The sequence below is a fragment of the Typopeltis vanoorti genome, chromosome 6, assembly GCF_054136105.1.
Source record: "Typopeltis vanoorti isolate ZY-2024b chromosome 6, IOZ_Tvanoo_1.0, whole genome shotgun sequence".
Taxonomy (NCBI): domain Eukaryota; kingdom Metazoa; phylum Arthropoda; class Arachnida; order Uropygi; family Thelyphonidae; genus Typopeltis; species Typopeltis vanoorti.
Window position 1 is genome coordinate 87,063,596 of NC_143554.1, and position 18,863 is coordinate 87,082,458.

Below are 18,863 nucleotides of genomic sequence, written 5' to 3' on the forward strand. Positions count from 1 at the left end.
GAGTTGACAGTCCTGTTTTCACACAATATGAATTAGAACAAAATGAATGTGTGGCTTCTTAAAAATATTCCTGAATAAAACTAACGAATTTTGAGAGAGTAGGTCAATAATAATAATGACAATGTTATTTGCAGAAGGAAAAACAATCGATTTCGGTTCAGTATGATTCTAAAGTCTTTTTCATTCAGCTTTTATATAATGAATTAAAACGTTTATTATAAAAAAAATTCTAATACCTTTAATTCAGAGTAGGCAGAGCTCCTATAGCCTTAATTTTCTGAATATATGCGCAGTCAATAACCCTTCAGCCATCACTGATAGTGAGCACAAGGCAATCAATGAATAAAGACTTTCAGGGAAGGCATTAAGTCTGTATTATTATGAATACTGTTCGAAAATGTTAGACAATAATCAAAAATGCAGTAAAAACTGCTACAAAACAAGTTCTAAGGATCTTGGTAATAATGATTTCGTTTTAAAGTGTTAACGTTTACAATTCCCAATCTCCATCTGAATGTTTTAAACTGCATTGAAATATTTGTATAGCGATACTCGCCTGTAAAACAAGGCGTCAAATTATCTTACGCCTGTAATGGCATCACACGCACTCAAATTATGACATAATTTGAGTGCGTGTGATGACATAACCGTTTTCCTCTGATGGTTTTGCACTTACTGAGCGCACACACACATCACGGTGAATAAAATAAATCATTGTAGATTTTTTTTTTCTCGCTTAGTTACAAATTAAATAATGTTTTTTATTTTTTTCCAGAAATTGCATTCTTCTTCAATCTCTTACCAAATGTAAGCAACCAAAGTTTGCGCGTGAAGTATCTTCATGACTGGGATACTTGAATATTAGAAGCTGATGACTTCACATCATTTGCCTAAAATAAAATAAATGTAATCATTAAAAAATATTTCATATGCAAATTAAGTAAAGAAACGACGGAGACGATTATAAAAAAGCGCGCTTCGTAAGAGCATTTTTTATAATGGCATCATTCATGATCACAGTCGAAGCAACAGCCGTTTGGGCTCCAATTGAAACCAAAATTGCAACACTCAACACATTTCACTCGAAATATCAAAATTCAATGATGATATCATTTTCAAATTTTTGTAGTTGTTGCTTATGATGAAATTAATGTTAATGTACAATAGACATATTTTTCTGCTTTTATTTGGTGTGATCCTGAAGAAGTTCTTCATTTCAAAAATAAAACCGTCCGGCTTTAAAAAAAAAAAAAAAACATTTTTATGTGGAAAATACCAAATTACGTTAATGGATATTTTAGTAATGCTTTACCTTTCAGATGATGGTACATGCATTTCTAAGAAGTATGTGTGGGTAACGTTTCGAAATACCGAACTGTGAATTAGGTTGATAACAATCCTAAATAAATAATAAAAATATTTTAAAATAAAAATTAAAAACATTAAATATATATTAAATAAAATGTCTAATATTCTACATATTTTATGCAGAAAAGAACATAGTCACCGATATAGAATCATCGATTGGAGAAAGATAATAAAAGGAAAACTTCGTTTTACAAGAAAATTTTGTATTTTTTTCAGTGTTTGAGTTAGTTTGTGAGCTAGAGTTGCAAATTTTATCAATTTAGAGCATAAAGAACGGATTTCTATTCCCTTATAGGATGTAGGAGAGGCCTTTAAACCCTATCTAGCTTTTGAAGACTGAGTGGGCAGTTCAATCTCCACCTGGTAGCCAATCAGATAGTCGGCCGATGTCTAACAGGATATGTTACTGTCTGAAATAATGTGGGTTCTACGGTCAATTTTCTTGAGTTTACGGGATGAAAAATCCGAGTTTCCAGGAGAAAAACCGTCAAGCAATTTATTTCAATAATGTTATCATTCATGTCACTGAAAAATGATAGTTGGCAAAGTAAAAAAAAAAAAGTATTTACACATTGGCGATATTCGCAAAATGCATACCACTTGTTAAGGTCGTTTGGGGAGTTACTGCAAAACTCCATTTCGACAAAGTTTAGTAGAATTTTAATGGTATTTGGAATCTAAAAATTTAGATTCCAAATACCATTAAATATTGCAATAGCTCCATCATGGTTAAATGCAATTTAATACAATTTGGGATTTAAGTTGTGCATAAGATCATATCCATTTTACTATATGATTTGAAAAAATAATTCCACACTGGAGAAATGGAAATGAATGAAATTAGATAATATAGAATCACCCGTTGTCAAGGGGTAATACTGGATAAAATAATATCCAGAGAATATAATTATATAAAAAAAAAAAATAAAAAAAAATAAAAAAAAAAAAAAAAAAACGTCGGTCAATATCTCAATAAGCTTGATATAACTTCTGAACTCTCTGGATGCACAAGAATGCTATTCATTATAATAGTTCTAGCAAGAACAATAGAAATATCAACAGTCGAAAATGTAAACAATTTCATATTGTGTCGAAGCAATTATAAGAGTATATTAAATCTTGTCCATATGATCTAAGAAATGCCTGTATAGCCATATGGAAATGGTATTTGCACAACACTAGGCTGCTTGAAAAGAATGTTAGATTTAATTCTAATCATGAACTACAGGAACTTTTGGTCGTTTGGTAGAGCCTCTGCTACTAATGGCTCAGGCAAAAAGTTAAGCAAGTTTCAGCGCGGTTAGTAGTTGGAAGGGGTCAATCGTTCGATGCTGTTGCCACACTCTCCCTCGATGAGGCTTTGGATGCGACTTTTATCTATCTAGGCATTTCTTTGGCCCGTTTAAGTTAGTCAATTGTTTGATACAAGAAAATTTTTTGCCCAAAAACCCAGGTTTTTTAATCTAAAAAAAAAAAAAAGACCACAGAACTTACATTATTGCAGACAATAATATGAGTATTGGGATTTAGGCTATGGTATAAGTTATATGCCATTCTCTTTTTCTCCCCACTGAAAAGCCCTGATTCATTGATAGCTTGAGTTCACTATCAGTAAAGACTTAAAGGATGAAGAATGGCTGTCTACTTGAGTCAAAACATTAGTCAAGGCTTAGTAAATTTGGGGAATAAATTTTTTTTGGTTCTGCGAGAGACAATGAATTTCATTAACAAGCTCTGCGTCTGTAAATATTGTATTAATGCTACTACTAAATTTCTGCAATATTTCTATTTTTCTCCCTATAAATGTACTTTTTTTTCTTTTGCCTAAACAACTAAAAATTTCTCCTTAGCTTGATGTGATGAAATAAATCCTCCAACTTTTGGAATTCAATAGATAGGTCTCTGTCCTTAGTTTATGAGTGCAATTATTGATTATAGCTATCAATGAGTTCAAAGATGAGAGCATGATACATAGTAGCCATCATATCATCATCCTACAACTTAACTATCATAATTTTTGAAATAGAGTTCAAAACGTCAATTTTTTTTAGATATTTGATTAATAAATTAAGTTACTGGGTGGGGGGGGAGGGATTCTATTTGTCTGTGTCAAAGATAGATTAACTGGGAAATGGCTGAAATGGCCTAGAAAAATTTTTGTTAATCAGAGACTACAACTTAACTTTAAGAATCTCTTTTAGACAGCGCAGAATTAATACAAATATGTTGTCACAGAGTTACACAGGCTTCATGGAATTTAATGAAATTTTCCATTTAGGATCACTTTCAAAATTTACTATGTCAACTGGGCTATTTCAATGCTCAGGGTAGGGGGGGGGGGGAGACTGTCAGATTCCATCACCTATTCATCATCACAAACATTAAATTTAAACACTTCATCTGATTATCACATATTAATGGGCCTCCCAACACACACACAGCTTCTATGATACAAGATACAGGCATCAGAAATCTTTAAACCAATGCAAACATTTTGAAGCAATTTTAACAATTATCTTCCAACCCCCCCCACTCTATATTCTTGCATCATAAACTAGTGTACAGAAATAACTATTAACAGTTATTATTATAAAGGTATTTCCATGGATTTAGAATACTCACTGCAGGAAACCTTTTATTCACACAAAACCTATCACACTGCTCTGTAAACTCATTCACTAACAAAGTGCTCACAATCATCTCTGGCAACACATTAATCACACTCCAAGCAAAAAAATATCTAGTCCTAACATCCTTGCCAACCACACTCCTAAACAATTCTCAGGAGTAACCTCTTGTTCTTTCCACATACTGAAAAATGTCTTCAGTATCAATCCTATAAAACCCCGTTATATACTTCCATTATGTCCTCAAAAGAGGAGGGTAACCAGACTTTCAATCTATTCTCACAGGGAGCATTCTGTGGACCTTCCACAACCCTTTTCACTAGCAACTGGATCATCTCCATCTGCATGGAATACAGGTATCCAGATGTGGCCTAGTTAAATCCTTATGAAGGGGAATAATGATCTTTCTATCCCTGCTTGTCAGTGTGTTCTTCAAGAACAGCATAATATGACATGTTGTTTTGGACACCTTTGCAATATGCCCTTTAAACTTGAACTCCCCATCAATAATCACTCCCAAATCCCTAGCATCATCAATTTCCTGCAGTTCAGTTCCATCAATATAGTACAACTTGATAATTTCTTCCCAAAGTGCATCACCTTACACTTGTCCACATTTAACTAGCAGTCATTTGTCTTTACACATACTGCCAGTCTATTTAAGTCACCCTGCAGAATCTCTACATCACCTTCATTTACTATCACTTTTTCCATTTTGCATCACCAGCAAATAACTGAATAATTCCCATCAAATCATTTCTGATATGCAATTAACACCAGAGAATCAAGTACTGACCCAAGCGGTACACCACCATTCACATGCCTTCACCTGGACTCAACTCCTCCATACTATGCTTTGACATCTCTCCATTAGCCACCTTCTACTTCAAATCACTAGATTCATATCCATCCCTTTGCTTCCATTTATGCATGAGTTCTAGGTAGAATCCTGTCAAATGTCATTTCGCAAAGTTCAGCAGTATCACTGAGTAGCCATTTTAATTATCCAACTTGTAATTTACAAAAAGTAAATTACTAAGTATCATATTCCTGCTGCCTATTACTAAATTCTTTTACCATTCTTCAATACCTTAACTGCTAGCCCTGAGATACTTACTGGTCTATAATTTGCTACTTCTGCTTGGAACCACCATCATGGGACTATTTTTCCCTCTTTCCACTCCAACTCCACTGGCACATTCCCAGTACTGACTTAAACTAAACAGTGTCAGCAGAGCTGATAATTCACTTGCACATTCTCATAATGCATGAGCCAATATATACCATCTAATCCATGCCATGTTCACATTAAGATTCTGCAGTATTTTAAGTACCTCCAATTTTGCAATATCTATTCTATCATCAGTCAATGTCACATCCAACATTGCCATATCTCTATCTAGATAGTACTCTTGCAAAATAATTACTCAGTAATTCAACTATTTGGTTTACTTCTGTTACCTCCCTACCATCAGCACTTTTTAAAGTCATCCTTCCATAGTCTTGCTACATAGTGGGAAAAAAAATTTGGGGATGATAGCTCATCAGCTAGCTTCATCTTATACTTAGTCTAGCCATAAATACTGTTACAACTTAAACAGTACAAAAACCTTTATTCCATCACTAAATTATTTACAGCTTTCAGAACATACAAACCACATATATAATGGATATACAGCAGCACTCAATGTTCGATATGCCTACCTCCTGTTTTTGCCTTCATGCATGCTCGAAGTCTGCGAGGCCACATATTGCACAACACAGCACACAACACCCAACGGAAATGCTGCCACTGCTCGCTCCAAATCCACCTTTAGGTGATGCTAGGGTGTCATTTCTTGCTGGTTATCCTCTCGAGCTCTGATAATAATTTGAAGTCCAATGGATTCAGATCAGGACTTCCTAGACAGCCTAGGAATCTCCCCCCCCCGATATTTCCTAGATTCGGATCAGGACATCCTAGACAGCCAATCAGATGGTGGTATCAGGCACATTTCCTCCAACCACTGTTGGGTGGTCCTCTCCTTGCATGCAGGGGCTGAGACCTGATGGAATGTTCACTGCCTACTGTAAAACAACCTACTGTTGTCTTTGGGATATATATCACGTTTCAGCACAGTGTCTTGATGAACTTTGGCAGAGGTTTTGATCCCTTTCTTGCAGAAATGCAACTGCATATTCCATAGCAGCCTGAATCCTGGATGCTATGGAATATGCAGTGCAACCATTTAGGACATATATTTGATCGTTTTGGCAGTTAAACAACTCTTCGTGTCTTGATGAACTTTGGCAGAGGTTTTGATCCATTTCTTGCAGAAATGCAACTTGGATAATCCCCCTAATACATTAGCCTCAACAAACCATCACCGACATGGGAGTGATGACCACTCTGAATCCTGGGTGCTATATGTGAGAGATGAAACGTTCATCTCTCACAACATCACTTTTTTGAGTTCTCACAGGATTACAGCAGAGGTGTGCCTTCACAGACCTCACAAGCTGTTGCATCCTAACAAAGCATAAGTCGGCCCATTCTTTGACGGTCAGATACATCTGTTATTATAAAGATTAATTGACCAATACACAAACATCTTATTGATCCTGAGTGTTTTTAGCATGTTGAAAATAACAGGTGGCTGCATTTCCAAATTTGTGAAATGCAATTACAGCCACACAGTTCTCATAATCTCCCCACTGTATACCCATACAGCTAGACATGCGAATGTTGGCTGCATACAAGAGAACCAATATTCTAATGGAATTGGGCTCGCACAATTCTGTGGGAAGCTCATGGGTGTGCAAAAGTTGTAACAGTATTTATGGCAAGACTGCATGGTTAGCTTTGGCCTTACTTATCATACAGGTCACCCTGCTTGTCTGTGCCTTGCACTGATCATGCTAATCATATTTTTCTTTATACTCCTCCACAACTTTTTCTGCAACTCCTGCTTAATGATGGTATTCATCCATCTAACTCCTACTTGATTTATGCTTCTGATTCTGAGAATACATTCTGATACTGCTTTCTTCAAACATCCCTTGACTACTTCCCATGAATCATCACTACCATCTCTCTACTACAAATTCTTATGCTATGGATCTGCTGAAAGCTTACTTCTCAGCTTGTCACAATCACCTGCTTTGTAATTCCACAATATATCCCTTCTTAACAGAAAATTCTGCATATCTTGGTTATTATTATGTTCTCTGATGCTATGATCAGATCCAGCAGTCTTCAACATGTTGAAATAGTTTCTAAGGGATAATTACTGTCTCAAGTAATTATCCCTTCGTAGCTTTATAAAATGCAATTCCTTTCTTCCCCATGACCATTTCTCCTTCCAATTTATGTATCCATAATAATTACTTAAAGTGTACCAATGCACTTCAAGTAATTATTATGGGGACATAGATTGGAATAGGTTGCCATCTGCATCCTCTCTAATATACCCTGGATTATAGCAACAACCAATTATACATTTCATCCTGTTGGCCTCTATCTTACACCAGATAGCACAACCGTTATCACACAAACTCCCTTACCTTATGTAGCTTAACCCATAGAAGTTAACCTGGGAAGCTACATTCAGCATCATGTGATCACTCTCCCACTTACTAAAATCTAGGTTGAATGGACCCTCACTCACTCAATCCCCTCTCTCCCCAAAAAAAGAAGAAGAAAAAAACATTTTTTATGATTTCTTTAACTCTGCACTTCAGAACTCAACTGAACAATACTTTCCCAAGAAACCTGACCAGAGATTCATTCAGATACAAGTGATCCATCTTATATACATGGTGTCCAAAACCTAAGGATGAACTTCATTTTTACCTGTATATGAAAAAATTTTCATGACAACAGCCAAATGTGGACATAAATTTATTGCCACCATGCTAATAAATTATATTACACAAAATATGTGTTATAAATTTCATACAAATTAAATTGCAATATGGCTGTGGCAAAAGTTACAAATTTCATAAGGAAGTAGTTAAAGGATTAATGTACAGTGCTTACAGAAAACTATGTGGAGAGACATTTCAGTATGAAATACGTCCATCCTGAACTGTAATGCAGCTCTCACAATGCCGTACCATGTTTACCACCAAGTGATTCAGCAGTTCTTGAGGTAAACTGGCCACTCCTCCTTCAGACCAAGGACAAGGCCTTGTTTCATTTCTGGTGGGGAATTTTGAGCAGCAATGCATCTCCCTATTGAGTCCCAAACATGTTCTATGGAGTTGACATTTAGGGAGCATGCTGGCCACTTGATTCAATTAATATCTTTGATCTCCAGAAATATTTCCACTGCTCATCTACGATGTGGTATGGCACTGTCATCTATAAAAATGAATTCTTCACCTACAGCACCACAGAACAATTGCATATGAAGTTGAAGAACTCTGTTGCAATATCATTCACCAGTCATAGTCCCTTTTTCCAGCACTTGTAGCCTGGTGCATCCATTAAGCATAATGCCTCCCCACACAATGACCCCCAACACCGCTGTATCTACCCCTATCAAGAACATTCTTGCGATGGTAAGCAGTACCACTCTCATGCCAGATTAAATGTCATCTGGAATCGGAGGAAAGATAAAATGACTTATCTGTAAAGAGTACATTAGCCCATCGGTGTCTTGTCCAATTCTTATGGATACACACCACCACTGAAAATGTGCTCTACAATGAGCTGTGGATAGGGTGTACAAGCCTTCAGGTGTATAGGCCTATTTGTCATAAACAGCTTGCCACAATTTTTTGAGATATCCGTGTACCTGTCCTTGAATTGAACCGACTTGCATGCTGTTCTGCCATAGTGCATTAATTATATTTTGCTGTCATAACCAAAAATCTGTCTTCATACTCCATTGGTTTGAAAAGCTGTCCAGAGCCTGGATATGTTATGTGATATTCCAAACTCTCTGGCAATATTAATTCTTCAGCCTTCAAGCTTTCCAATAATTCTTCCCTGCATAAAATCATCTAGTGATGTCTTTTAGACATTACAAAACATCCAAGTTTGCAACTTTATTCCTTCACAAAAAGAACTTCCTTCAAACACAATTCGCTTAGCACAGTCTTTTATCCTGTTCAGTGCTACCACGTGATCCCTTTTGCATGAGATTCAAAAATTTGAATGTGTTCCAGCTTTGTACTCAAAATTGTCAGTTATACAAATTGCCACAAGCTAATTCATCTGAATTTGTGGCTGTAATCTTCCAAAATGGTGTTCATCCTTAGTTTTTGGACACCAGTGTCAATCCTTCCTTAAATCACACTACAACATTCCATCTGCATACTGACTTATTTGCAATCATAGCTCTCCATCACAGCTCATCCCCTATCAAACACTGGTAACAGGCTACTTTTCTCACTCTTTTTTGCTCATACTAGCAATTCTCTGATGCTTATACTCTTTCTCACCTTGCATCTCCCCCTTCTTTTGCTTCTGTGTCATAGCATCTGCATGGTATTTCTTTCAACTTTTTCTATCTTGTGTGTTGTTCTGTGGAAAACTTCATGTTAGAATGCAATCTTTCTATTTTCCATTACCATCCAGTCATTGTCTTCATTTTCTACCATTTCATTTTTGGTGTCACTCTTACTACATGCAACAGCAACCTTGCCATTCACAGCTGCATTTTCCCTATTCTGACTTTCAACTCACTGCTAACATTCCATTACAATCTAAAAATGTTCTTGTATGTGTTTTGTGTGAATTTACTCTCATTCATCTTGGATCACAGTGTTAGTAATGCCTAGTCATTGTCCTGAACAGAAATCCCATAGGTACTACTATTACTATCTTCACTGGGCATCTACAGATGCCGTATGGTCACTCCGATGCTCAGTGATGTGCCACACCAAGCCTCACCATGTAGTCCTGTTGTTTGCTTTTCTGGCGACCTGAATTCTCTGAAGATCAGTCACTCCACACACATACCATCCATCCATCTCATTGATGGTCTACCCCTGCCTCTTTTTCCAGGAACTTTACCTTCTATTACTGTTCTGAGAAGTCCCCCTTTCATCCTTTCTGTGTCCAAAATATTTTAACTTTCTTCTGTCAATATCCTTAAGAAGTCTTAAAGTTCTGCTGATCTTTACTAATGCCCATTCATTTGACGCCTTTCAGTATATGATATCCTCAACAGCCTTCTGTAACACCACATCTCCAAAGCAGATATTCGTTTCTTATCTGACTTCTTTAGGTTCCAAGTCTCACATCCATAAGTCGCTGTTGGAAAAACAACTGCATCCAAAATCCTCAACTTTGTTTCCATGGAGATAGATCCATCCTTCCAGATTTTAGACAGGTCTCTGACTGTTGTTTTAGCCATTCCTAACCTTTTTTCTGATGCTTCTGAACAGCAATTCTTCACATTAATAATGGATCCCAGGTACTCAAACTTGCTGATATACCATAGGCAATTTAATTATTTTTCCAAATTTTATTGAAACATTTTGATATATCTGGTATTCATTTCCTTCTCTGCTGTAAACAGATTTCCATGAAGAATCAGCTTTTCCATTATGCCAGCTGCACTCTTTAATGACTCAAACATTCCAATATCAATACTAGTGACTGTGAAAAGGATTTATTTAGAGTGTTGGTTATATTAGAAGTTGTTTCATTTATGCTTAGGTATGACCACATTTCAGAAATTATACACAGATCTGCACTATCTAATAAATTCATAACACTGCAGTATTTCTTCTGACAGCTGATACAATGCTTCACTGCTGTTGAGTATTTCATTTTCTTTTCCATCAATACCAAAAGGCAAGAAATTTTACCAATTTTTATAATACTAAATATATATATATGTGTGTTAAAGACACCAAGCTATTTTAAATATACACCTGGTTTTAATCCATTTCCCAAGTAAGCAAACAGACAAGTAAGTCAAGTTTGCACCTGCAAGTAGAGCAAGTCTGTGTGACCTGCACGTAGTGTAAGTCTTAGGCAACTCGTGGTAAAGATGGAATAAGCTCTGATCACTATTCTTAGTATTTACCCTTAATGCAAGGCACATCTCCTGGAGGAGATGTATGATGCTCTGCATTAAAGGCAAGGGGCCACTACCCAGACCGGTTTCGACCTTTATTGAGGTCTCATCAGTGGGAGCTAGGCTTAGAAATACCAAGGTTTAAGCAATTCAGAGCTTATAAATATTTTACCAAAACAAGTTACCATAAGGTGCTTTGACCTGCAGGTCACCCAGGCTTGCACTACTTGCAGGCACAAACTTGACTTACTTGTCGGTTTGCTTACTTGGGAAATGGATTAAAACCAGATTTATATTTAAAATAGCTTGGTATCTTTAACGTATATTATACCCAAGGTAAAAAACTTTCTACATATATCTCTCATCCTGAGATTTTTATTTAATAAGGTCAAAGCACCTTACGGTAACTTGTTTTGGTAAAATATTTATAAGCTCTGTATTACTTAAACCTTGGTATTTCTAAGTCTAGTTTCCACTGATGAGACCTCAATAAAGGTCGAAACCGGTCTGGGTAGTGGCCCCTTGCCTTTAATGCATAGCATCATACATCTCCTCAAGGCGATGTGCCTTGCATTAAGGGTAAATACTAAGAATGGTGATCAGAGCTCATTCCGCATTGAAATTTTATTTTTCACTTGGTTAGAATATAATAAATTTAGTTTGATCCTTTATCCAAGTGTGAGCATACAAAGTCTGCGACTGAAAATAACTTCAGGACTGAGCTAAGGTGGTGCAACACCAGGCAACTTGTTGCAAAGGTGGATGAAGCTATCATCACTACTATCTCATTACTTTTTCCTGGTTAATTAAATGTTTTTACTACTCATTCATACAGTTATTTCCCTTCTGGCTTCTGTAATAATTTATCAATCAAAATCAGTAATTCAGCTATCACTCTCTTTTCCTTAAACAAGCTATGATTTGGGCTGTTCCTAAGTTTAGTCATATTTCTTTCATTCATGAGAGGCTTTGTCTAAATTTGGGATCTTACTTACTTACCCTTAATCTTACCTTCTGAGACAGTCTCCCTGTTAAATACTGAAGAAATTTATATTATGCTGTGCCAGCCAATACAGAGGATAGATGAGACTCTTATCCAAGGTGGCGCTCTCAGAATAATACACAGCAATGGATGTTCTAGCACTAATTCAATTCACCTACTTCACTTTGCCTTTGCATGCAGTCGTGGCCCGTAAATTACTAACTATAATCCTGTGTCCCTCCCGCAAGGTTCTGTAATCTTTTTATGAGTGGCAATTCAAATTCATATGACAGGCTGATTTCAGGCAAATGAAATAAGGCATATTTATTGAGGTCTAAGACTTATACATGAGAAATATATCAAACACATGGTTAAGTTAATCACTATCCTAGCAAAATTTAGATATCATTACTAACACAATAGGACATGAACAATAACTTGCTCCATGGAGTTATCCATTAAATGTGCAAATTACTAGCTTAACATCATTAGATTTTCAATCACTCTCAAGTCACTGATCATATCTCACAATATATTACAGTTAATTCACATACAGATCCCTTCCTGGGAGCTTTCTTCAAATAGGGACAGGTCACTGCCAAATGTGGTAATCTCCAAAGTTCTCTATCAAATGTCCACACATAAATTAACATATAGAGTCCATTCATATCTCTAACTGGAAATAAGACTTAAACATTCTACATTACCATCCCATGGAATGACTTTCTGTTCTATCGGCAGCCTTGTCTAGGCATCAAGGCACTTTTGTAGGCTATTGTTCATGGGGTCACTTACGATGACTGCACGCCTGGTCTCCCTGAGTCGATAAGGCGATATGCCACTCTGGTCTCTCTCTGGTACCGCTGGCATTCATCTGTATTATCGGTCACTCGATATTGCTTAGCTACTCTGCTATGAAGAGTTAGCTAACCTTGACCCGCAAGCTATGGTAGACGACGCATGACTTCTACGGCCGATCCGGAATCACCCCGATGGCGGAAGGATAGCCAACGTCCAGGAGCGCAGGAAACAGGAACCAAAAGACCATGAGAGAGAGGGGGGCAAAATCCTTTTATACCACCTACTTTGGCACCCTCACTTTGCTACCTTTTTTACCGCACGGCACTCACCCATCGCGCATAGCATTCTTCCGAGAATGCAATCGAGCTTCGCTTTCCATATAAATTCTCCTTCCCTTAGGTCATGCTGGATGGCTAAAGCGTGACCGTTGGACCTCAGTCTACATTTAACTTACTCTCATACACTACATAGAATGGGATATTCTAATTTAACTATAATTTTATATAAATTTCCCTTTTTGACTCTGTACAAAATAGGTTAAGTTTCACATTTCTAAATTAAACATTTCTTCAGTTCTACTTTAAAGTTATAATATACATTTTTATTTCCTTGCCAAAGTACAAGTTTCTCTGCCTACAATTAAGAATTGTTAGATCCTGAATGAATTAATCTTTTATCTAAAATTTGATCATTCAGGACACAACAATAGTTTTATCCATCTTTGCAACGAGTTGCCTGGTGTTGCACCACCTTAGCTCAGTCCTGAAGATATTTTCAGGAGATATTTTATCCAAGTGTGAAGATATTCACACTTGGATAAAGGATTAAACTAAATTTATTATAGCTTATTCCACCTTTACCATGAATTGCTTAAGACTTGCACTACTTGCAGGCACAAATTTGACTTACTTGTCTGTTTGCTTACTTGGGAAATGGATTAAAACCAGGTTTATATTTAAAATAGCTTGGTATCTTTAACGTATATTATACCCAAGGTAAAAAACTTTCTACATATCTCTCTCATCCTGAGATTTTTATTTAATAAGGTCAAAGCACCTTACGATAACTTGTTTTGGTAAAATATTTATAAGCTCTGTATTACTTAAACCTTAGTATTTCTAAGCCTAGTTCCCAACGATGAGACCTCGATAAAGGTCGAAACCGTTCTGGGTAGTTGCCCCTTGCCTTTAATGCATAGCATCATACATCTCCTCAAGGAGATGTGCCTTGCATTAAGGGTAAATACTAAGAATAGTGATCAGATCTTATTCCACCTTTACCACGAGTTGCCTAAGACTTGCACTACGTGCAGGTCACCCAGACTTTCACTACTTGCAGGCACAAACTTGACTTACTTGGGAAATGGATTAAAACAGGTTTATATTTAAAATAGCTTGGTATCTCTAACATATATTATACTCAAGGTAAAAAACTGTCTACATATATCTCTCATGCTGAGATTTTTATTTAATAAGGTCAAAGCACTTATGGTAACTTGTTTTGGTAAAATATTTATAAGCTCTGTATTACTTAAACCTTGGTATTTCTAAGCCTGGCTCCCACTGATGAGACCTCAATAAAGGTTGAAACCAGTCTGGGTAGTGGCCCCTTGCCTTTAATGCATAGCAACGTACATCTCCTCCAGGAGATGTGCCTTGCATTAAGGGTAAATACTAAGAATAGTGATCAGGGCTTATTCCACCTTTACCACATGTTGCCTAAGACTTGCACTACTTGCAGGTGCAAACTTGACTTACTTGTCTGTTTGCTTACTTGGGAAATGGATTAAAACCAGGTTTATATTTAAAATAGCTTGGTATCTTTAATGTATATTATACCCAAGGTAAAAAACTTTCCACACACACACACACATATATAGTGATATGGAAGTTACCCTTTTTTTTTTTGCTGCATTGAATTTTCTTATGAAGCATCAAATTGCATGAAAAAGCTCATATTGACAAAATCTTCTAATTTCATTACAAGAAACAAAATGTGTATCGTGAATAAGTACAGCATACTGTTTGTTACATTTAACTTAACCCAAATGAATGATTTCTCTATGATGGTTATAAGGAATATTGCTTTCACCTTGAGTAATGTCTTACATCTCTGATCCTTGCTGCAAGGATCATCACTCATTCTGATCACTTGCATCTCTCTTATAGTGTTAAAGATAAGACAAAATGCATCAGTCAGCTGGATGTCATTAAAAAAATAAAAACCAGAATTACAATTTAATTTTCTTTATAGTCACAAAAGCATTACACATATTACATACAAAGAAAAATATAAAAATTAAAAAATATATATATATACACATAGAATATCATCACACGATATTTAGACTTAAAACATAATCATATCATTATAGTCTTGCTATGATGGGATTTAAGATAGTTCCTAAGTAAAAACATGCAGAACTTGGATATTAATAATAATTTACTTCACTCTAAAAGTAGCTATTTTTAAAGGGTCATGATACTGATTACAAAATATAGACACATCAATAACTCTTTTCTAATGATACACCTTTGATGAGAATAAGTTTGGAGAATAAATTCTTGAATGATTAATAAACATATGCTATGTACTCTCTGAAATGAATGCATTCATCATATTTTCACTTTTTGCTGCTTGAAATCTGCAACCAAATGAAAGAGGATAATTTTTACACTTTGCATTATACTCTATACAGAATTTTCAATCTTAAAGAAGAAAAAACATGGTTTACTTGAATTGTTATTTACAGATATGTGCATGATGATTTTATCAACATAACAAATGCTTTGTTAATATTATGAATGAATTGAAAGGTCCTCTTTAGATTAATGAACTGAAAACAGCACAATGAGATAATTAAACACATGTTTGATAAAAGATGTTAGACTATAAGCCTGCATTAATAAGAGTGAAATCCTCTAGTAAGCCTTGACTGTTGGGTGGAAGTTCTAAGAATTCATGTTTCCAAATCATGATAAGTTTCACACAACCATATAGATTTGGTTGGGTTTTTTTTTTATCTACCAATTGTCTATGCTGTGGTGAAGCATAATTGTTTTTTTTTCATTTGATTCTGTTCGAGATGTCCAAGCCTTCTAACACATAGCAACAGACATATTTCTTGATGAAAAAGTTTATTTTTCACTTGGTTAGAATATAATAAATTTAGTTTAATCCTTTATCCAAGTGTGAGCAAACAAAGTTTGCGCCTGAAAGTATCTTCAGGACTGGGGTAAGGTGGTGCAACACCAGAGCACAACTTGCAAAGGTGGAGCAAGCTACCAACACTCTTATCTTAGTATCTCCCATAATGCAAAGCACATCGTCTTGCAGATATGTCTAATGTTATGCATTAAGTGAAGGGCCACTACCCAGACTAGTTTCGACCTTTATTGAGGTCTCTTCAGTGGGAGCCAGGCCCAAGTGGAGATAACAGTCAGAGCATTAGCAAGGTCATCTCTGCCTATAGGAGTTGCCCATTGGTGTGCCACCTTTTTTAAAAAATTACTCTGGATTTAGAGGAAGATGTTGAAAGTTTATTTTTCACTTGGTTAGAATATAATAAATTTAGTTTAATCCTTTATCCAAGTGTGAGCAAACAAAGTTTGCGCCTGAAAGTATCTTCTGGACTGGGGTAAAGTGGTGCAACACCAGGGCACTCCTTGCAAAGGTGGAGCAAGCTACCAACACTCCTATCTTAGTATCTCCCATAATGCAAAACACATCTCCTTGCGGATATGTCTAATGTTATGCATTAAGGGAAGGGCCACTACCCAGACTAGTTTCGATCTTTATTGAGGTCTCTTCAGTGGGAGCCAGGCCCAAGTGGAGATAACAGTCAGAAGCATTAGCAAGGTCATCTCTGCCTATAGGAGTTGCCCATTGGTGTGCCACTTTTTTAACACGTTCGCTGCCAAGCTACTTCGGCATAGTCTGTTCCCGTACGCCAAGCAATTTCCCTTCTTCAAGGTCAGTACGGTAATCTCGTTGCTGGCGGTAAGCGTCCTACGAGTATACTCGTAGTTGGCTTGTGCAGAGCATATACTCTCTATGAGAATACACAGTTTTGATGCTAGCTCCACAAGCCAAGCATTTTCACTTCTTCAAGGTCAGTAGAGTAATCTCGTTCCCGGCAATAAGCGTCATACAAGTATACTCATAGCTGGCTTGTGTGGCTGGTTTACCAACTACAAGTATACTCGTAGTTGGCAGCGAACGTGTTAATAAATTACTCTGGATTTAGAGGAAGATGTTGAAAGTTTATTTTTCACTTGGTTAGAATATAATAAATTTAGTTTAATCCTTTATCCAAGTGTGAGCAAACAAAGTTTGTGTCTGAAAGTATCTTCAGGACTGGGGTAAGGTGGTACAACACCAGGGCACTCCTTGCAAAGGTGGAGCAAGCTACCAACACTCCTATCTTAGTATCTCCCATAATGCAAAACACATCTCCTTGCAGATATGTCTAATGTTATGCATTAAGGGAAGGGCCACTACCCAGACTAGTTTCGACCTTTATTGAGGTCTCTTCAGTGGGAGCCAGGCCCAAGTTGAGATAACAGTCAGAAGCATTAGCAAGGTCATCTCTACCTATAGGAGTTGCCCATTGGTGTCCCACTGAAGAGACCTCGATAAAGGTCGAAACTAGTCTGGGTAGTGGCCCTTCCCTTAATGCATAACATTAGACATATCCGCAAGGAGATGTGTTTTGCATTATGGGAGATACTAAGATAAGAGTGTTGGTAGCTTGCTCCACCTTTGCAAGTTGTGCTCTGGTGTTGCACCACCTTACCCCAGTCCTGAAGATACTTTCAGGTGCAAACTTTGTTTGCTCATACTTGGATAAAGGATTAAACTAAATTTATTATAGACATATTTCTTGTTTTCTTCAGGTTGGATCTTATCAGATTTCCAAGTTTGTCGATAATATGACAAGATGCAAGAACAATGGACTTGGTGCATAACCGGAACAGAGAGGGGAGGGGAGAGGAAATGATCCCTAGAAGAAGAGATAGATGCAGCAAGCTACATATGATGTTTGAAAGGAATGCAGATATTATATTTCTTTTAAAGTTCTGGGTTATGGCTAATTTTTCTGAGGTGCTCCAGATAGAGGGAACAGCAATAGCATTACTATTATCTGTATACTGAGAGGGATGTGAGGTGACAGGAGAAACAATTATTTTGCTTGTTTTCTTCAGGTTGGATCTTATCAGATTTCCAAGTTTGTCGATAATATGACAAGATGCAAGAACAATGGACTTGGTGCATAACCGGAACAGAGAGGGGAGGGGAGAGGAAATGATCCCTAGAAGAAGAGATAGATGCAGCAAGCTACATATGATGTTTGAAAGGAATGCAGATATTATATTTCTTTTAAAGTTCTGGGTTATGGCTAATTTTTCTGAGGTGCTCCAGATAGAGGGAACAGCAATAGCATTACTATTATCTGTATACTGAGAGGGATGTGAGGTGACAGGAGAAACAATTATTTTGCTAATCTTTTTGGAATTGTAGTCTTTGGATAGGAATATACTGCAAATAAAGGAGAGTTCAGCTGTGAGGGTAGTTGGAGGCTGTAAACAATAATTTTTATAATACCATAAATGTTGATATGGGATGGGGAGAGGGAAGGTTGTGTATAACAGAGAAAAAAAGAGTGCTACTAGGAATATGTGTAATTAGAGCATCTAGAAAAGTCAGACTATAGTTGTTTGGTTTTTCCTTAGTGAAATGGATTTGGTGCTGGTTGTTGAGATGGAGGAGGAAAGAGTAATGAGTTGGAGTTATATGACCCAATAGAGAACATCTCATCAATGTTCCTTAGACAGATGAAAGGTTTGAGAACAGTATCAACAGCATGTTTTTTGAAACTGTTACCTATAGAAATTGGTTACAGGAGAGTGAGGGGGGGGAGCCATGCTGTACCCTCTTATCTGTTTATATATTGACTTTCCAAGTGAAGTAATGCTATGGATGGGAAAATTGAAGAAATTGTTGATGTTTTCGGCTTCAGAAATGTACCTCTCATGACTCACAACTCCATGGAGATTCTTAATTGCTTGGAAC

At 36.6% G+C, this 18,863-nt stretch overlaps 1 protein-coding gene across 2 annotated transcripts in view; it reads right to left on the reverse strand.

Moving 5' to 3' along the window:
- Window positions 1-740: 740 nt before the first annotated feature.
- Window positions 741-18,863, reverse strand: part of LOC150105670 (uncharacterized) — a 127,628-nt gene continuing 109,505 nt past the window's right edge. Inside the window, exon 9 of one of the 2 annotated variants that reach the window (XM_090394988.1) lies at window positions 741-890. In XM_090394988.1, the coding sequence (XP_090251114.1) occupies window positions 840-890 (51 nt within the window). In that variant the 3' untranslated portion in view covers window positions 741-839. Of the gene's footprint in view, window positions 891-15,049; window positions 15,436-18,863 lie in introns of those variants that run through there. The other variant, XM_090394990.1, reaches the window with a different exon arrangement.